Here is a 21,527-nt window from a genome sequence, read left to right on the forward strand (position 1 = left end):
CTGTGCAAGGACTCAAACATTCGTTGCTATTTTTTACCTCTTGAGTTCTTCTTCGAGTTCCTTGATTCTGGCATCCACCTTGTTCTTTGACTGTCTCACCGCCTCCAGCTCCTCCCTCAGTACCTCCCTCTCCCCCGACAGCTCGTCCACTTTGGCAATAAGGTCATTTTTGACAATATTTAGAGCATTTCTGCCAAGCAAAGGACAGAAAGGGGATATAGTGGGAAACTACCAGCTGCAATTTCACATTCACATGTAGGGTTTTGGTCTAAGAACATGTTGTATAAGAAAACAGGAGGTAACCATGATCAAGTGTCTCAATACTAAAAACAAATCTTTCAGCGTTTCCTTTGAATGAAATGCAGAAAGGGTGTGACGTTAGCATCATCAGGCGCATATTAGGCTTCACCGAGTCTCTTACTTGGTCTGTAAGAGCTGTTTGTTCTCTGCCAGCATGTTCTCCCACTCCTTGCTCATCCCTGAAACAATCACATTCACATCACTGTTACTCCCCCACAACAAAAATCATAATTTATTTATAAGCCGATCTATTCAATCGACTGATTGATGAGAAAACCATTTATGTGTTAACGCTGCTTTCAAGGCAAACCAAAGTAAGTGTGGGACAAAGGATGAGTTTTCATATAAGAGGTTTAATAAGTTATTAATGATTGAAGTTCTACTATTCACAACAAGGAGAAGTCAAGCTAACAAAGGACTTATCTGTAAAATGTTGGAAACATACTGAGAAATCTTAAAAATAACTCATTGCTCTTATCATTTATGTCTTGAATGTAGACAGAGTAAAGTAGGTTATTTTCACCTTAAACACAAAATCCAAACTAGTTGCAAAATTTTTAAAATTCAGGGTTCATCTTTTAATGATTATAGTATTAGCGTTATCATGCATAAACATGTCATCGTGTTGAAAATTCAATTCTATTTATCGACGTTATTGCCCAAACTGAACTGAAACCCCCCCCCCAAAAAAAAAACCCAAACATGGAAGCAAAAGCAAAAGCAAAGCTCACATCGACTCAGAGAAACTCTGAGACATGAGAACGCATCAAAAACAAGCAAAACAAAAACGCCAATGGGTCTTTATAGGTGTTACATTTAGTGGATTATATTATACGCTGGATTAAAAGTGTAAGTTTATGTTGTGGTGTGTGATGTCACTGCAGGGATGGAAAAATAACTCCTCAGTATCAGGATGTCATGTTTTAACACTTCTGACAGCAAATTTAAAATGAGCTCAAATTAATTAAAGAATTTCATCCTGAAGAAATAAAAAGAAAGTTTTCACATCATTCGATGCAGACCTGTGAAAAAACTAAGCAGACCCCATGATTCAGTAGAAAAACCTTTAACAGCAATAACTTGAATTAATTGGTTTCTGTATGACAGTCTGGCCTACTCTTTTTTACAATGTTGCTTCAGGTCATCGAAATTTGTGAGCATTTGTTTATGCACAGCTCTCTTATGGTCCCACCACAGCATTTCAGTCAAAACCTTGAGTCTGGACTGGACTGGTTCATTGCAACACCTTCATTCTTTACTTTTTCAGCCATTCTGTTATAGATTTGCTGCTGCGCTTGGAATCACTGTGCCATGACCCAGTTTGAGCCGTCTGACAGATGCTTCACACTTGACTGTAGAATATTTTGGTTGACTCAATGACTTTAAAGGTGTCCAGGCTGAGAAACAAGCCCAAAACATCACCCCTCCACCACCGTGCTTGACAGCTGGTATGAGTTGTTGGTGCTGTGCAATATGAGAAAGTATCTCCATACTTGTTCAGTCTTTTTCTAATTGTACTGTCATTATCAGTAACATTTAACATGCCTATAGACGCCTATAGAATTTCCTGAGACATTCACTCATGGGAAGATTGGCATCTGTCTTGAATGTTTTCATCTTTCTCACTGTAGAATTAAGTTGTTTGGAAATGACCTTTTAACCTTTCCCAGATTGTTGGGCATCAACATTTACTCCTCGAAGATCATCGCTGATGTCTTTCCTCCTTAGCGTTCCTCCAGACCAGCAAACTGCCAAAACCTCTGCTTTGATGGAGGTGCTCACATTCGCCGATGATCAGTTAGTCAAGTGCATTTGCTTGGCAGCTACTGACCCTCTTAATTCCCACTGAATCACAGGGTGATTGAATCACATAGTTCTTGAACTGCACACAGTCATATGAAAACTTTCTTTATCACATGACTGCTTTTGAGCTCATGCATTTCTTAATTTGTTATCATTGCCTGACTCTCTTTTGTTATTATATCTTCCACTATATATACATTTAGTATTTGTTTGAATAAGAGCTCTGCAACATCTCTTTAACACTGGATTATTTTAATGTTCTATAATGTCCGAAAGATTTACTGCAATTACCGAAGGATGATAACATTTCAGGCATATGAGGAATAAAAAAAATGACAGAAAATATAAATAAGAAGCCACATAACATAAACAAACAGAGGGATGTGAAAGCTAAAGCAAATGTGAGCACAGGCATGGGGCGCCTTACCTAAGAAATCATCAGGGACTGGAAGCAAAACAAGGAGAGAAGAAAAGGAGACGAGAGAAAAGAGGAAAGGGTGAAGATTAGAGATGGAAAAAAGAAAAGGAAGAACGGGAAGAGAGGAGAGAAGACGCTGATAAGCATTTATTGATTTGGTTTTTAGGCATGGCTACAGAACCAAAGGACAATCTGACCTTTATATCATCAAATCTATTAGAAAGACCCACTGAAAGGACCCACCACTGAAATCCTCACTGAAAATTAAACAGGGATGGCTTCTAGTAATAAAATATTATAAAAATAAAAAATTAACTGCTACTTCACCGCTACCTCAAAGGACTGGAACTAAACCACTGCACTGCTTGCTAATTGACACTTGTCATCTACTAGCATAGCATCACAATAACTCCAAAGTTACTTTGTTATCAATTATATCCACTGATTAGCATCTACTTTTAAAAGTGGATTTTGGAAAGTAGAGAGGAGTTGAGAGAGTTAAGAGAAAACAATACCAACCAACGTGTGTTCAGATACACACCTGAGAACTCGCCTATGGGTGTCACCGGCAGAAGCACATAAAAGGGGAAAAAAGGAAATGGGTGAGAGGTTAACAGATGGACAAGGAGACGGGGTCAGAGTGCGCTTCCTGCTTCTGTAACATAAAACTCAGGGATAGTGAGTCAATACTGATACACAAAATCTCCCAGAATCTCCCAGTGTGAATAAGCCCAAAATGGGGTGTGTGCGATAGTGGGCATCTAAACTGAGTAATGTGAACATAAGTGACAAAAACATCTGTTCAAATCTGCTCCATTTACTGTTCCTCTGCCCCTAAAACTGCTGTAAAAACAAGAGCAAAGTATAACAAAGACAAACAATGAAAGAAAAAGTGCATGGATGTGTGAGATTGTGTGTTTTTTAGGATGACTGTGTGGTGATGCAGACGTGCGCTGCAGCGCCCCATGCAAGACAAAGAATGTAAAGTTAGTGCAGCGGCAGATTCGCACAGCCTCGCATGGAGCTCGGAGCCTGCAGTGCAAAGAAAATACAAATGCTGGCTCTGTGTAACACGCGCACACAGCACATGCATCTGCCCTTATTTTCTCTATTTAGAGTGCAATAACATGGCATATTGGCCTGTTAGCTTATAGTAAAAGTCACCCTGGGAGGACGAGGTAAAGATGGCGCTTTTATTTGTTTTCAAGTATCTCCTCTGAAGTAAATCATGTGCTGCTGACCAGCATTGCACTTTCATGGGAAAATGATTTATCTTTCAGGCTTTGGGGCTCTTGGATTAGGGTGTCAATAATGAATACATCAAAACATACTGAAACCAGAATCCTGTTCTTACCCAGCAGCTCAGCACCTGCATCCACATCCCCAATGATGTCCGACTTGGCGTCTTTGATCTCGTGGTAGAGAGAGTCTGTGTTGATGCCGAAGGCCTCGTTAACTATGCCCTGGGAGGGGCTGAAACACATGAAAACACATTTATTTTTCATATATTTATTTATTTAATAAATATATAATATAATGCTGTTGACACGCAGGACTAATCCATCAAAGCTCTGACCACCTAAAGGATTTCTAGACCTGTTTCTGTCTTTGTTTTGACAGGAAAACATGGATGTTGATATCCTTTTACACTGTGTGCTTAAAGCAGCTACACTGTTGCTTGTACCTGTTTCCTCCTCCATAAATACGGGGGTCCAGACACATATCCAGCTCTGGTGTAGAATCGATGAGCTCCTGAAACTCCGACCACTCGTCGCTGCTTCCCATACCTGGAAGAGCAGAGTACCGAGTGTGGCTGTCTGAACGTTTTGTGAGCAACTCTGCAATCTACTGACATTTTATGCAGCGTAACTTCAAACCTCTGAAGTGAGGACACGCTCAGTGACATCCTCTTACCGATGCTGACATTCCTGGTTTCCTGGGAAACCTGCACCTCCATATTCCGGCTGAGACGCTTAGCGCTTTTCCTGCGGTTTCCAGGCCGCGTGACGTCAAAGTCGTGCCCGTGGAAGCTCTCGTTGATGGGGGTGACTGTGGCGGACGGGACAGAGGAGGTGGGTGTGTTGGACTTACTTCCTGTGCTGCTGGGTGTGGCCGCCACCGAGTCCGACTCTGATCCGTCCTCCTTGGTGAGACACAAATGACATTATATGAGCATCGTGCAATGAAAGAAGGCCGGGGATGTCTCTTACTTTGCTCACTGATTGTAAAGTTGGGAATTTTCTGCTGTTTTATTTTGGGAATGGGTTTAAACATTTATCTTAGATAACAAATAGGTAAAGTGACGGGGCTAAATATGTAAGGCAAAACACATTAGACTCTTGTGGATAAAAAAAATTATGCTGAGTCATTTAAATTGTATTGAGTATATTAAAATTCTAAATTGTGTGTTTCAGACTGAGTTCAAGGAAATGGGGTTTCCTTGGATAACATATGAAGCACTGTATGCTGTCAGTTTATATGAACATTAATAAACATGAGCTTAAACTTTGCGTAAAAGCGTAAACTAAAACACGACACAAAAAGCAGCTTCACAACGCCACAGTAAAATAAGGACACAAGAAAAAACTGCATGAAGCCAAAAACAAACATCTAACGGCGGTCCCTGCTTGCTTGGGTCAACATATCGTTTATACCTAACTAATTAGATTAAAAAACAACAACTGAGATTTCCAATGCAAAATTAATTTCCTCAAAAGTGACACAAGCAGGCGTGGGAGGGGAGGTGGTCCGTGTGGGTGTGGCCGGCAGCAGTAATGCCAGCCTCTCCCCCTTTCCACTCCCCAGGCTGCTGTTATGGCCGAGGGAGGAGGACAGGGCCATTTTCTGTCCCACCTGGTAGGCAGAGCTGAAGGTAGAGTGGCCGAGCTCGCTGACCTGCCAGATGTCTTTCCCGGGAATCATCCTAGCCCCCCCGAGTCCCCCACGTACCATGCCATCAGGGTACAGGCTCAACGATGGTGGGCGCTCTGCTTTGCTGCTGGAGGAGGAGACACAGAGGTGGTAGAGATTAGGTGAGACTGCCTCTTGGTTATTTCAGTGTATCATATTCAGTGCCCTTCCCCCCCGGGGTGCTGGAGCTCACTCTGGCAGGCATATAATGCAAAGCAAAACCAGTTTTTTAAGTCTGTGCCTGGGTTAAACTATAGCCCAAGAATGTCAAACTCACTTTACACCGTGGCCACATGCAATTCACTTTGATCATACTATTGAAAACTCAACCCTTTGTCAATTTAAAGCCTTTTTACTGCACCTTTAAAAATCCAGAGATATCTTAAATATAGGAAAAAGAAGTGCACTTCAACAGTTCAATTCAGTTTTTCTACAGGATGAAATGCTAAAATGCCTAAACATAAATGCTTTTCTATCATTAACATTGAAAAAAACAAAAAACTAGTGCTGTCAAGGTTAATCTCTTTAAAATGGCGTTAACGCCATGACTGCATTAACGCGGCAAATCTCCGTTAACGAGTTACCGCGGATCGCCCCGTGCATGGGGCTGGACAGCGTCAACGCATTAACAAGCTAACCGCGCTAACACGTTTCTGTCTTTTAATAGCTTAACTCTTACTTGTCTGCTTTAGAATAGTATGAATGGCATTTGGGGAGGTCTTTATCAGTAGGAAAAGCCCTACAAAAAGCTCTATGAATGTATAGTTAGTCCAAAATCTTTCCCCCCTCCACAGTTTGTATCCAATGGGCCAGACTGGAGTTTTTGTTGGGCCGATTCTGGCCCCGGTATCTTATGTTTGACACCCCCGCTATAGACAGTCACTCACACTCTCATTCATGACTCTTTGTTGCTGTCTCTGTACAATAAAGGTGAAGCTGTCAGTTAGCTTAGCTTAGAGTGCTATTTTGTTTCAGTCCACAGGCAAAAAGATCCACCAACTGTTTTAGCTAGCAGCAGAGGCTCCACATCATGACCTCCAAAAACTGCTAAAACAACAGACTGATGGTTTAACACTTGGCTTTTTTATAGATTTAACCCCGTACATGTAAACTAATGAGTTTTAGATGTGCTATGGCTTTGTTGCTGCCTTTGGAAATGTCCAGACTAGCTGCACCATGTGTTTGTGTGAAGCTACACTAACCTTTGGTTTAAACATCACAATTACTGCCCAGACATGACAGCATTGATCTCACTAATCCCAACAAAAAGCATCCAAAGAAAAAACAACCTCAGATCCTGATGTTTAAAATTATATATAACAAAGCAAAAGACAAGCAGGACAGGCAGACAGACAGACGGGGGACAAACTGACTGGCAGAAACACATGAGGGAGAAAGAGGAGAAGGTAGGGGGAGATATCGGGAAAATATGCTTAACATGACCCTTGATCCATTCCTTAGTCCTTAATTTAAGATTGAAGTACAACATCACTGATGTATCCAACATAATAAATAGATGTTTAAAGCATCGGTAACTAGCAAATTAAGTGCATTAGGGAATACTTTCATCCATAAAGTGTGGAAGCGCAGCAAATATAAGGGGAGGGATATTTTTAATTCAGACTCGAGGGAAGCGGAGCGAGGCAGTCGAGGAATCATGTTGGATTTACCTTTTCCTCCATGTGTGTCGTTGACTGTGCAAACAGCAGCACAGAGAGCAAGCCAGCAAGACAGACAAGACAGACACTGATTAGAGAAGGACAGGAGACAGGAACATGCCATGACGCATAACACCGCACAAACAAACACGCACTTTTACACATTTAGTTAAACTACAGTTTGTTTCGTTTTTTCTGCACATCTTCACTGTCTTGTCTTTAAAACTGCTTCGGATAATCAAATGTTCACTTTATTAATTCTGAACACCCCAGCAGGACTCCCATAACCACCTATAACACTGTCCTCATGCATTCTCCAGTAATAAGCACAGTTGATGAAGACTTGCAGGATTGAGATGCATTTCATTAGACGCTGTAGCCGAATTGACTTTAGAGATACACGATACACAGTGGCATGGAAAGCTTTGAGCACGACTGGTCAAAAGTTCTGTAACTGCATTACTTAGTGAGGAAAAAATGAGCTGAGGTGAAGATGAAATATTCTCTTTAACGTTTAAAATCTGGTGTTTTAACTTTTTGGTGTTTAACTTTTTCTAGTGTCTCAGTTTTTTGGGGCTCTGGCTTGTTCACAGTCATGGTTAAGAAAGGCCAGCGGAAGCAAAGTCCTGTCCCAGCAGCTTAATGGCAGCAAGACGATTAAAGTAATTGATGTCCAAAAAGGAGGAAAAGTCAACAAAAATACAGCAAACTCAATCAGAGCCTCGGAGAAATGGCAGCTAGTGACAATACTGGAGGTTTTGTTTAGTTCAGAAAGAAAAAGAAAACTTTCTGGAACAATTACAAATCAAACCCTTCTCTCACTTCAACCCTTCAACAAGATTTAGGAGACTCTGGAGCACAGATATAATCATCACAGGGAAGTTATTGAAGGGAAATCTTTCCTGCATACTTAACACAAAGTTGCATCAAAACTTTGCAAATGCCAAAAAAGGAAAGGGGGGAAAAAGGGTGCAGATTATCACCATGAGACCATCTCTGCAACTGTTCGGGGTTGAATCAATAATGTTTTGGATTCATTTTGCAGCCACTGACATTGGACATCCACTCGTAGAAGGACAAATGGATTCAATTAAAAACCTGCAAATATATCACTGTTTAAAAAAAAAAGAAGAAAAACCGCAAGCTGAAGGTTTTGCTACGACTTTTATGGTCATCTGTAACCTAAACATAGTCGGTCACAGTCTTTCGGTAGACTTCAAGAGAACCTGCATGCAAGAATCTCACAGTTTGACACCTTTTACAGGAAAAATAGGCTAAAAAATCGAAACTAAAACTAAAAGATAGGTACTGCTGAAAGCATGCTCATCATTTACTCAATTGATTATTTACAGTATCAGAAGTCTGGAGCAAACTTCTTGCATGCCTTTCACTGTGGGTATTTTATGAGTTAGTGGACATATTGCTAAAAGTGACTAATCTGGAGCCTAGGTAGGCAGCTACACCAGATGTCCCGCTCCTCTTCTAGCTGTCGAGCCCATGGGATTGGCCCTGGCTCAACACAACAAGCTGGCACATTAAAGTCAAACTTCCTTCGTTTTTCTAATTATTTTCCACAGAGGTTTATAATGACTGTTGTGTCTGTTTGCACATCGCCTCTCCTCTCTGTTAGCGGGACACGGCAGCTGTTCAGTGTGGCTGATGACAAACGGCGCCAGCTTCAACACAAGAAATGTGCTGCAACACGAAAAGCCTGATAGATCTGTGCAAAACATGATAGTTCAGATCCACAGAAACAGACAATTACACACACACAGAATATAAATGAAAGAAAAAACAAAACACTCACGATCGTCCACAGCCGGTGCCTTCTGATTGGCTGTTACTCCCCGCCTGCTGCATTTTGGACCGCTCTATGTGCTCGACGTACGTCTGGATCATCTGTGATCCAAGAAATCAAGAACAAAAAATCGTTTTGAGAACAACCGGAGAGCAGGGCAATATCTATCTTTCTTACACTATATTTTACACTATTTATTTATTTATTGTACTTTTGCTTATAGTATCTTGTGGTGTTATGTAACTGAATGTTGTGCATTATGAATGTAAAAGCCCAGCAAGGAATAAGAGTTAAAAATTAGCAATAGCTATAAATGTCAGTTTCATGCTCCATATTGGTAGCATGCTATAGTGCTAATGCTAAGTATTCAGTCAACCTTCCAGACTGTTGAATTCAGGTGTTCCAATCACTTCCATGTTCACAGGTGTATAAAAATCAAGCACCCAGGCATGCAGGCTGCTTCTACAAATATTTGTGAAAGAATCTGTCGTTCTCACGGGCTCAGTAAAATCCAGCGTGGTACTGTGATAGGATGCCACCTGTTCACACATGAAATTTCCTCACTACTAAATATTCCACAGTCAGCTGTTAGTGGTATTATAACAAAGTGGAAGCGATTGGGAATGACAGGAACTGAGAGCAGGGTCAGCCGATGCAGAGGCGGATAGTGTGCAGAGGTCGCCAACTTTCTGCAGATTCAATCGTTAAAGAACTCCAGACTTCATGTGGCCTTCAGATTAGCTCAGAGCAATGTGTGGAGAGTTTAACAGTTCCATGAAAACAGCTGCATCCAAGCCGAAGTGACGAATCACGCTTCACTGTCTGACAATTCAATGGATGAGTCTTGGTTTGGTGGTTGCCAGGACAACGGTACTTGTCTGACTGCACTGTACCAAGCGTAAACCTTGGTGGAGTGAGGATAAAGGTGTGGGGATGTTTTTCAGGAGTTGGGCTCAGGCCCTTAGTTCCAGTGAAACGAACTCTTAATGCTTCAGCATACCAAGACATTTTGGCCAACTTCATGCTAACGAATTTAAGGGAACAGTTTTGGGTCCCAGATGGTCCAACATGACTGTGCACCATTGCACATAGCAAGCTCCATAAAGTTGTAGATGAGGAAGTTAGGTGTGGAAGAACTCAACTAGGATGCACAGAGTCCTGACCTCAACTCAACAGAAAATCTTTGGGATGAATTAGAGCGGAGATTGTGAGCCAGACCTCGTCAGTGTCTGAACTCACAAATGTGCTTCGGGAACAATGGTCAAAAATTCCCATAAACACTCCTAAACTTGTGGAAGTCTTCTTCCCAGAAGAGGTGAACCTGTTATAGCTGCAAAGGGTGGGCCAACATCATATTAAACCCTATTGATTAAGAACAGGATGTTACTCAAGTTCAAATGCGTGCGAAGACAGATGAGCAAATACTTTGGGCAATATAGTGTATGTTGAACCACATCGTCCTCTTTAAATAAATACATTGACAATATAAAAGATTAGAGTTATTTCATGATTGACCTATAATCTACTACACACTGTGTTTTGTGAATTAATGGATAACCAGACTGATGGGGGTCAAAAGTGCTTTGAATACTTCACATATATCACACATATTTAGATACTCTGAGTTGTAGAAAACAAAAAAACACCATTCTGCTTCTTTTACTGAAACATCGCTCATGATGGCTGTATCATTCAAGCTTAGTATCATGAATATTTGAAATGACTGTGAGCATGTTTGGTGGATTATGCCGATATGGGGCCTAATGTGTAATAAATCCTAGCTAGAAATCAAAAAGAAAAGAGTAGGTGTTCAGCAGAATATCTAACTCTTGTGATTTCACAGGAGGGCCCAAGGTTTGCTCACCTCAGTGTGGCGCTGATGCAGAGCGTTGTACTCTTTCTTCATGTCTGACTCTCGCTCTTCCAGCCGAGTGACTGTGAAGCAGACGGACACAACATCAACTTCAGCAGCAACAAGAACAAAAGTACATTTAAACAGCAGTGACGTCCAGCTCACTTTATAACCTTTCACCAATTAAATGGACATGAAGTATCATTTTGGATTGCATAGTAGGAGTGCAAAGTTATGAAATTGAAATGATTGCAAATTTATGTTTGCCTGCTTGTATTTAAATTGCTGCACTATTTAATATAGTAATCATTGGGGGAGAAACAAAGAAACATTAAGGGTACAGTGGATCCCCGCAAACATACAAATAAATAAATCCCAAAGCTAACTGGATGCCTGTATTTATAATGTACAGCAAAGAAAATCAGTGTTTCATTTCAAAATCAACCAAAGTCTAAAAATACATCCTGAGCGTGTCTACTTCTCTTTCTGCCTTCCCTTCAAAACTACAGTGCTGTCCTCCTTCTTACACACACACACACACACACACACACACACACACACACACACACACACACACACACACACACACACACACACACACACACACACACACACACACACACACACACACAGCTGTTAAACACTATTTCCAGTGTTTTGAATGAGCCTCAGCAGCCACATGTACAGCATATTCTATTAGACAGGACAGTGTAGTGTAGACAGGAAGGCAGTGGAGAAAAGCGGGAGCACGATGACCTTCAGAGGACAGCCTGGGGCGGACTCAAACCCAGGACCCTGCAGTAAGCAGTACAACCTTCGGTATAAGGGTCACCCTTTGAGCCAGGTGTCCTACATGCACTGCATATAACATGACATCTATGCACTCACTCTGGTCAGAATAGTTCTTTGCCTTCAGCTCCAGCTGTTTCCCCTGTAGCTCCAAAAACTCCACCTGTATCTGCAGGTCCTTCTTCTCGGCCTCCAGCGAATCCTCAAATTCAATAAATTTCTGATAAAAGGCAAACAAGAGAAAAAAATAGACTGAGAAATTAATTTACAGACTCTAAAAGCGAAAGGTCACATAAAATTTGCATTTTTGTTATAATTCATATGAAGGGAAACAGCATATCATTTTACTTCATATTGTCTATGAATTACATAATTGTTCATATCAGCTTCAGAGCAGTGTGTTTTCAGGATACATCGGGGCTTTTGTGCACATGTCAAAAAATGAAAACTGAACTCACTTTACATGTGGTTATATGTGCCAGTAGTATCTGTGTATTATGGTAAAAGTATTTCACAGTTTGTCTGTAATAGATTTATCTCACAATACAGGCAGAAACACAGAGCTGCCTACTCCCCCCGCCATGCTGCCTGTTCCATTTTTTTAAATAAAGCTGCTCACAATGACGTCCTTTTTTCCGCAAGTCCACAAAGTCTTAATACGGTAATCCTCTGACTGCAGACAGACCTTGGAAACACCAACGTGCAGCAGATACACGCCACACAAAATAGCAAGCACTGCAACACAACAGCACTCTGAAAATACAACCAGTGCTGATGCTGTACCTAAAGCATTAATTGCAGGGAATGAACAACACTTGTCATTGACACATGTAGAAATATCTCCACGGCTACAGGGAAAAGGTCACTAAAGAATTTAACCAAGTTTAATGAGTTACCGAATATGTGGCAAAACACACCCTGACCCACGCAGCACAGTAAACAACACTAATGCTGTGGTCTCCTTGCAGCTTTAGCAGAAGGAGAATGTGAAATTCTTGGAGAAATTGCAGAGTGATTGCTGCAGCATTCTTGTAGCTGCTGCAGTTTTTGCACTGTACTCATGGTGCAGGAAGAGCGAACCTCCAGCCTTGTCACTGCTGAACATCCACAGCATTAACATACTATAGATTCAATGATAAACGACCGAGTTTACGCATCAAAACACTGTCTTTGTGACACACTAGATGTCTTTGTTTTTCGCTGAAACAAAACACAGCAATATCTTTCGTCCTGCCCCCCTCAGACTGGGAAGGTGCCCTTCAAGTCCATCCCTCTATCCCCCATGCCTTTATCTGCACGAGGCTCCTAAACCCGTGCAAGTAAAGGCACATCGCTTTCCATTAAAATGCAGTGTTAGTGAGGCACAGCTTGCAGTGTGCACTGGTGTAACTACAGAAGCAAGAAAAACACGGTGCATTCTCATAAATAACTTTAAACTGTGCGAACAGCACTCAGACAGGTAACGTGACACAGCGTAGGAATGAACGTTTGCGCGGTCCAGTCGGAATAATTCTCATTAAGCAATCCTGCGATGTGTGACAAGTGAAACTAAGGAGCTTTCCTGACAAACTGACTCTAAGTGTGACTGCAGTGTGGTCACACGCTCAACTGTGACCACACTGATATCTGAGGAGTTATATCTGAGTGATATCTGAGGAGGGTGTGAAGTCACAACAGCATTAGGAGGAGCAGAGGAAAATCTGAAATCTTTGAAATTATTATAAAATCTAGAGGTTAAGATAACATGTGGAGCATAGCTCGTTAATCCTTTGTATGTAAATCACATTAAGAGAGATGGGGAAAAGATGGCTGGAGACAAACACAGGATGTTTTAGCAGGAGATGCTACAAAATGGTTAAATTTGTGCTTGTGGGTATCTCGGTCGAACGCTTCATGAGTAAAAAGATGCGGCTGTTGTCTTTGTTTACCATTAGCTCTAATAACTTTGTAATGTGAGCTGCCTTTTCTGCTTGTTGTTGTCCATGTCTTGCAGGAGGAGGCATTATTGTTTTCCTCAGACTCTGTTTGCTTCTTTTTCCTCTTATTATCCTTAGACTCTTTCCGATCTGGCCTGGGCTGCCTCGCCTCTGCCATAGCTTCATAAAACCCTCAGTCTGTTTCTTTCTCTCTGCTTTTGTTATTCTCACTCTCTCTCTGCTTCTCATGAGCACAAATCAGATTACAGTCCCAGACTCCCCCAGTGAGCTCTGTGTGCTATTGATTTCCTGTGACTTCTACCCATTTGCACATCATCCCATCCCCCTCTGCACCCCAGTGATGGAGAAAACTGTCTGTTTATTTGTCATCTAAGGTAATCAAACAAGTACAGGTTTGTGCAAAAGTGTGGGCAGCCCTGCACAAAACTTCAAATCTTAAATATGCAATGTCTTCGAGACAGCTTGTGCCAGAAGTGCAAAGAGAGATTTGCATGTGCGTGACAAAAATCTAGGCAAGAAAAGAGTCCCTGCTGACGACAAAGAGAAGATCTGAGTTCTATACAGTGTTTTGGGGTTTTTTGGCACACATATAAATAGCATGTAAAGGCATGCATTGTTGTTACAGTTTTCCTTTTCAGTTTCTGCAGAGGCACGACTGATGGCTCAGCACCTACTTTAACCTGCAGCACATGTTCATTTTCAAGTACTGGCCCTACAAAATCTCATTTTCACAATAAGCATTTTCAGTCTGTAATGATATTAAACCGAAGCTTAAATACAAGGCAGCTTAAAGTGAAAACAAACTAGATAACTAACAGAGGGGACGGCGCTGGGGAGAGCAGATGACAAAGTGGGCTAAAAGCTGAGCTAAGCTGACACCAGCAAGGCTGCCAGTGATACTCTGAGGCCTCTTTGGATGGGAGGAGGATTAAAGTTGCTTTATGATGTCTGCCTGCAGGATCTCACTGCTGTTATGACACCACTCAGGTAAAAACAGAGGAGATAAAAGTGGCTGCAGGTGGAGTTCAGTCTGTAATTTAATAGCCCCGTATTGAAACACACTTTTTGTTGTTTGTGTTCCTGTTCTTTCACTGTTTTCGAGTGCAAACGCCCACACAGAGAGTCACGCTGACTGTGCCTTTATCTTCATGCATGTCCTGCTAACATGTCCTCCCTCACTTTGTGTTTGCATACTGTGTTTGTGTTATATTTGCATATACTTCTGCTGTGTTGTGTTAAAGTTTAAGGAAGGAGCACTTAAAATTCCATGTGTGATGATGGTGGTAGCAGCACTGTTAACGGTTAGCTGGAGTACTGGCAGGAAAAAAGTGATAATAAAAATCTGTAATAGTGACAAAGCTATTAACTTTAACTTTAAAGTTAAACAGCAATATTTGGAAAACTTGTAGTAACAGAATTAATCGATGTTAGATTTTAACTTCATTTCATAAAGAATCTGATGTTGATAAACAGACAACGAGGGTAAAACTGTAAGATGTCTTTTGTTTCAATGCATGTGCTTAACTTCAAAGGTCAGAAGGGGGGCACAGGGTGGCACTGCCCACCCCCAGAAATATGATTGTCTCAGACAGTTCTTACAGTACAGATGCGAGCTGGAGTATAATGAGTGATGGTGTATTACTTGTAGCACATTTACTCAAGTATGTTACTGAAGTTTTCCTGGTTTCTATTTCCACTTCACTATATTTTCAGTACAGTTATTATCCTTGTACTCCATACCATTTAATTTACTCTAATTTAGCAGATTTTAAAATTTAAATCTATGGATCTAAAAATCTATATTATTATTATTATTAACATTATTCATAAAACTCCCCGTAGCAACATGATTAACATGATTAAAATTGTCTCCAGTCGTAAGATTAAAGTGATAAAGATATAAATGGACCAATAACTATGATCCGGTAATGCAATGCTTAGGATTCTGCCATAAACCCATATTTGGATGCAGGATTACAACTTTTACTCACCTAAAGTATCTAAATACTTATTTATCATGTTGCAAAAACATTGTTTTAAACCAAAACAATGGTTTACCTTTATAATAACACCATCTGCATGTGGACTCGTAATTGATAATTATGATAATTGTGCCTAGTGTTTTCAACATTGCTGTGCACCCCTGCCTTGGTCTGCCCATCCCTGGGCCCCCTGATTTCAGAAATCCCGGAAACGTCCCTGTTGTTTACCTGGTTGACCCTCTTTAAAAGAAAAAGAAACTTCCAGTGGTGTCTCTATACTGATTTAAATATCCCTAAGTAATGTAAGCAGTGTGTTTACGAGTGACTGCAGTGCATTGACACTAATAATACGTTTAGCAATCCCTGTCACGGGCCTAAACATGAGTCACATGTGCCTACAGAACAGGACGGCTGGAAGTGATGATAATGACGGGCCTGCGGTGGCCGGTGGTGCTGTGTGGGGAGCTCTTTTAACGCACCTCCTCCGCCTGCTTGCGCAGCGCTTTCTCCCTCTCATACTGGGTGATGAGCTGCTCGTTGTCCTCCTTCAGCAGCTCCAGCTCCACCTCGTGCTCCTGGTTCTCCGTCAGCACCGCGTCGAGGTTTTCCAGGACGTTTACCACAAGCGGCATCAGCTCCTTCACCACCTCCTCATCGTAGCTGTGTATCAGCCGCTCGAACTCCCGGTAGATGCTGTTTGCCAGGCCCGACACCCGCTCTGACATCACGGAGCCGGAGCCGTAGTCGTCCTGGTAGACCACCTCGTCTATCTGCAGCTCCATCATCTTGGCAGCTGTGGTCCAGATGAAGCTGCGCCTCCTCTCAACAGTTTTTCAGGCCCTCCTAAAAGGCGAGGGTGTCACCGCTTTTGAATGCGCTCAGCACGGGGGAAGGGGCACATTCAATCACAGTCTGCCTTCAAAAAGGAGAACAGTCATGCCATTTTGCAGCAGGTTTACAGAACGGAGGCAGACTGTTGTGTGCGCATAACCTTGATTCCCCTGCTGAAAATATCGGTTCTAATAAACTGATATGAATAGACCCCCTCCTCCTCCTCCTCCTCCTCCTCCTCCCGCTCCTCCAGCCAGTTACGGGCTATCTCCTCCAGTCGCGGCCCTGTTATCCCTGTCCTCCGGCAGAAAGCATCAGATCCTGGGCGCTGTGGATGGGCACTGGGCCAGCCTGTAGATCGTCCATGCCGAGAAGCGAAACGCCTTCGTCGATGGTATTGCACCTGCCTCTCAGCAGCCGCAGCCATGGACCCCAGCCATTGCTGGCAGGGAAAATAAATAATTAATAAATAGGTAAATAAATATTCTAGTTAGTCTTCCCGATAATCGCCGATGGCCGATCCCCCACTATAGTCTCGTTTTATCCATATCTTTTCCTCTTCCGATGCTGCTGGCCAGACTCGGGCGTTTTTTGGTGATGTCTCCCTGTGGGAGAGGCTCTCTGTGCTGCTCAGATGGAGGAGCCAGCTGACCGACTCTGGCTGACGTCACACCGTCTGCATAGAGCAAGCAGAGGCAGTGCGTCAAGTCAGCGAGGCAAAACCGGAAGTTGGCTGCAAAATTTCACAATAAGCTGCATAGGTTAGAGCAGAGTGCTAGCATATAATGGGCAGGTTTTTGACAGGGCTTCCACACAAACGCAAAGCAGAAGATGAAGCAAATATGTTTCCAAACTAACTTCCTTCCAAGCCAAATACTAGAAAATATGATGAGGCATATCTTATCTTGCTTTTGGCTTCACCTGCACAAGTGCCAAGGTAGGTCTCCCCAACAGAATTAGTTCCCCCTGCGTCGGGAGCACGCGCTGGGCTGTCCAAATCACGTACAAACAGTATCCCACATTCTTGATTTTTAGTTCACAAATACTTCTTATAAACTACTCCTGACCAATGACTACAGTCATTGCTGCTGACATTTTGGAGATCTTAGCTCTTTATACAGTAAAGTTACAGTGGGACACAAATAATATCAGGCTGATCCTGCCACAAATCACGGACAAACAGTATACCACAGTTGTTTATGTTTTTGAACCCATTTTGCACAGAGAGACATGAAACATGTTACTTTGTGTCTCTGTGCAGGCCAGGGCCAATTATATGCCGCAGCCTAAAGGCAGCTGAGTTGCAGAGGCCAGAGTGATCACCTGGCTTTGTGGCATAGCTGGCTCTGGCCTTGGACTGTGTGTTTTTACTTCACAGGCAAATTGGACACTGGACTGTTTTATCTTTTACTTTTTGATCATTGTGTTAATAAATTACCTTTTAGAATTTTATTGACTGTCATCTTTTTGCCTATGGCTGCGACATTGGTCAGACCTAGAATCTTTTTGTGTGTGTACAACTGTGGCAAAAGTGTTCCCTCAATGGCAGTGGCCTTCTGCAGCAGCTCAAAACAGCTGGAGGAGCTCGAGGAACGAGCCAATAGGATGAGCCGAAAGCGGGCAACATATGACAGACGCTCACATCCTATGTCAGTACCTCACTGGATCCGAGCTCATCTCAGGGAGCTGATCGGTCTGTATGAAATGATGAATAACTGTGAGTTATTGTGCCAAGACCTGCAGTTCCTCTAATGGCCACTTGAGTCTGTCTCTCCATAGACTCTCATGTTAAAATGTGCAACTGTAAAGCAGAAATAAACACGTTTACAGCTTGACACAGGGACCTTTTTGGTTTTGTGTGACTACTTTTCTCCTTCCCAAAAACTCTACCCTGTTTATATTTTATATACAAGTGAATTTATAATGTCAGTGCCTTTCCCAAGAGTCTTGGGGATCATCAAGATGTTTTTGGTAAATGTGAGAGGGCCTTTGGGACCTTGGTTTTCTCCTTGAACTCTCCCATGGATGCCATTTTTGCCCAGTCTCTACCTGATTGTTGAATCATGAACACTGACCTGCAGTTCTTTAGATGTTGTTCTGGTTCTTTTGTGGCCTCCTGGATGAGTCATTGCTGCACTCTTGGAGTAATTTTAGTAGGCTGGACACTCCTGGGAAGGTTCTAACCCTTTAATATGATCTATGGTTTCATAATTGGATCAATACAAACACAACTGGATTGATACTTTGTTTCTATCCTCAAAGTTCAGCATGTATCCCATTGTCCATCCATCCATACATTTATTCTGCAATTGCACAATGACAGACCGCCAGTCTGTCGCAGGACTACAGATTACACCGAGACACAGCCAATCTAATCCCACTATATCCCACTGAACTGTGCATTTTTAAAAGCTTGTTTTTATTAAAAATATTTTCATTCCAAGTCTTTATAGCCTATAACAAACTTACACAACAGAAGCTGACCCAAACTCCTTTAAAGACAGCACATTTACATTTCAGGTCTCTAAAAATCCACAGTATCAATACACAAGAAAACTGTGTTAACTAGTATATTACTGTGGGTTGTTAAACTTACAACATTGTTGTGTTGGTGTTCATGAAAATGTGTTCTGAACTTGGCAAATGTACGATGATTCAGCTCATAAATAATAACACACTGCTCTCCCCTACATAAGCTCCCTTTATAGGTTAAAAGTATCGGTATCTGCAATACTGCTCTTAATTTACTCGATAACGAAATTTGCAGGATGCACAGCACTGCTGCTGATAAGTAGCAAAATAACTGAATGTCAGGAAATAGTTCACTAGATATATAAATAAGTAATTAAAATATACATTGACTTAGTTTAAAATGCTCTGTATTTCTATTTTTAAATAATTAATTACACATTTTTAATTAATTCTAGTTTTATTCCAGACCCCAATATACTGAGGGTGGGCTTGCACTTTGGGGTCCCCCAGTTGCTGCCCTATGTATTTGCATAATGATCTTAACTGCTTTCATAGAGAAACACCTTTAAAAAAGCCTTATAATTTAACTTATAACTTTCTTACAAGTGTGGTGTGTATTCTCAACATAGGAATGTACCGCATTAGGATTTAATGCCGCATTTGACCTCCGACCTTTTGTTCTGACTTGTCATACAGACTATAGTGAGGGTCAAAAAGATGATAATGTTATTTAGAGCTATGTTCCTTACTGCTTTTGGCAACATTTAGGAGATTATATACCAATATATGTGGATTCTAATATCACATATCCTGTCGTCCTGTATCTCTGTGAGGTCAGAGGTCAAATTTACAAATAAATACCTGTGACCTACTCCTACATAAAGTTTGTGTAATCAGAGTAAAACATCTGCCATATTTTAATACAATGGTTGCTACTAAAATGTTTGATTTTGAATAGAAGACAAGCACACATGTTCAGTCTAGGCTGAAAATGTACACATTTGTGTGACAATGAAAACATGCAATATTCACAATATAATTTTTTTTAGGACTTTATTAATGAATAAAAAAAATCAATTTGGAATGCCCAATAAGATCGCAGGGCTCGCAAAATCGCCCGTCGGGTTATCATAAAGCCCGACGGGCGATTTTGCGAGCTCGATTTTGGTCGCCCGACCGAAGATATCGCTAGCTCCGGGACGTCGGGCTAGCGATTTTGCGAGCCCTGAGTTGTGTATTAGTTGACAAAAATAAAACCCCAATAATCTGACAATTCCCTCTGAGCAAGCACTCGGCGACAGTGGGGAGGAAAAACTTTCTGCAAGCTGCACTACATGAGAGACATCTTCATTAGGAGGCAAGATAAAGATCACTATTTTACATGTTTATAGTGAAATAAATTTATATTAAAAAATACTTGTATGTGCATGAATATGTTAAGAAGCATATTTGATTGTTTGTTCTACTTTTTAAAATTTATTTATACTGTAAAACTGTTCATTTTCATTTGTTGCCTCAAGGCAACACTGCGCAGTTAGCCCAATTTTTTTCAGGCAATATAATGCATTTGGATATGTGTGTAGAGATGTGTTTGTGTGCATTTATATGATCATAGTCAATGTTTTTTACTTTAGAATCTACTCATAATTACAGGACATGGATGTAAAAACTTTTTATGCAAGGAAACCAAAGGAATGTGCACTTTCTGTCCTCAGAAAGTGAGGACAGTGAGTTTTCAGGGAGTGACAGTGAAGTAGAGGAGTGGATCCCTGAATGAGGTTTGAGGGACACTTAGGAGCTCAGGGGTCAGGGGTCAGTTGGTAAAGTAACTGTGTCTGTGTGTGTGTTAGTGCCCACATACCAAGCAGGTCTGGCCAGGATCTGGTATCAAGCCGGGACTTTGAGTAATCTGGGAGAGTAGAAAAGCGCTACATAAAAATCAGTCCATTCACTGTCTGAACAGAGTTTCGGCATGTTACTTTTGCACTGTTTTGCATGTTCTGGCACATGTTGTTATTGCATGGCTTGATTAAGGTACACATTATGCTGACATCTGGGGCCAGAGCTGAAACCGTTCTGGGCCAGCACAGGGCCAGAAGTGTGTCTACAACTGGCCCGTGGCTGCACACCACCTACAGATGGCCCACATACCGCAATGAATAACGGCCCTTTGGTGGCCCAGATCATGTTTGCCAGAGGTAATCTACACATGGGCCAGCACAGGACAACCAGGGTGTCTGAAACTGGCCTTGTGCTGGCCCATGTGTGGGCCACCTCTGGCAAACCAGGTCTGGGCCACCAAAGGGCCGTCATTCTTTGCGGTATGTGGGCCATGTGTAAGCACATTGTGTGGGCCTGATCCCTGCCATACCAATATTGCTGTGTGGGTGTCAGTGTGTGTGGTCATGTATTACTTATTGTTGTGGGGACACAAATTTGTTTACACACTCATATTATGAGGTCTCGCCTACTTTATGGGGACAAATTGCAAGGTAAATCATTCAATTTTAGGGTGAAGGCTTGAGTCAGGGTTAGGGTAAGGTTCAGGCAGGGACTTGTGATGGGTAGAGTCAGGATAAGTCTCCAGGAAATTAATGTAAGTTAATGTAATGTCCCCAAAATTTTTTGTGCGTGTGCGTGTGCGAACCCTACAGCTCGACCCACAGAGGAAAAGAAGCTTCTGATGAAAGGTTCACTTTCTAATATGGTTACAGCATGCTCTTTGTAGACCCTAATAATGAGCTCGTAAACATATCTGTGGTCTAATGCCATGAATG

The 21,527-nt window shown here is 41.8% G+C and overlaps 1 protein-coding gene across 15 annotated transcripts in view; it reads right to left on the reverse strand.

Annotated features, from left to right (window-relative positions):
* mapk8ip3 (mitogen-activated protein kinase 8 interacting protein 3) overlaps positions 1-16,944 on the reverse strand; it is a 32,117-nt gene extending 15,173 nt beyond the window's left edge. For 6 of the 15 annotated variants that reach the window (XM_085403559.1, XM_085403552.1, XM_085403547.1 and 3 more), the window contains exons 1-12: positions 15,927-16,944; positions 11,628-11,748; positions 10,752-10,822; positions 8,897-8,988; positions 7,102-7,125; positions 5,417-5,519; positions 4,436-4,664; positions 4,206-4,308; positions 3,876-3,994; positions 3,063-3,074; positions 422-479; positions 38-190 (exon numbers count right to left, since the gene is read on the reverse strand). In XM_085403559.1, the coding sequence (XP_085259685.1) occupies positions 38-190; positions 422-479; positions 3,063-3,074; positions 3,876-3,994; positions 4,206-4,308; positions 4,436-4,664; positions 5,417-5,519; positions 7,102-7,125; positions 8,897-8,988; positions 10,752-10,822; positions 11,628-11,748; positions 15,927-16,232 (1,391 nt within the window). In that variant the 5' untranslated portion in view covers positions 16,233-16,944. The remainder of the gene's footprint in view (positions 1-37; positions 191-421; positions 480-3,062; positions 3,075-3,875; positions 3,995-4,205; positions 4,309-4,435; positions 4,665-5,416; positions 5,520-7,101; positions 7,126-8,896; positions 8,989-10,751; positions 10,823-11,627; positions 11,749-15,926) is intronic. The other 9 variants (XM_085403560.1, XM_085403549.1, XM_085403546.1 and 6 more) reach the window with 8 other exon arrangements.
* Positions 16,945-21,527: the final 4,583 nt, after the last annotated feature.

The sequence above is a fragment of the Rhamphochromis longiceps genome, linkage group LG4 (genome assembly GCF_057381845.1).
Source record: "Rhamphochromis longiceps isolate RC_006_pf linkage group LG4, R_longiceps_female_GT1.1, whole genome shotgun sequence".
Classification (NCBI taxonomy): Eukaryota; Metazoa; Chordata; class Actinopteri; order Cichliformes; family Cichlidae; genus Rhamphochromis; species Rhamphochromis longiceps.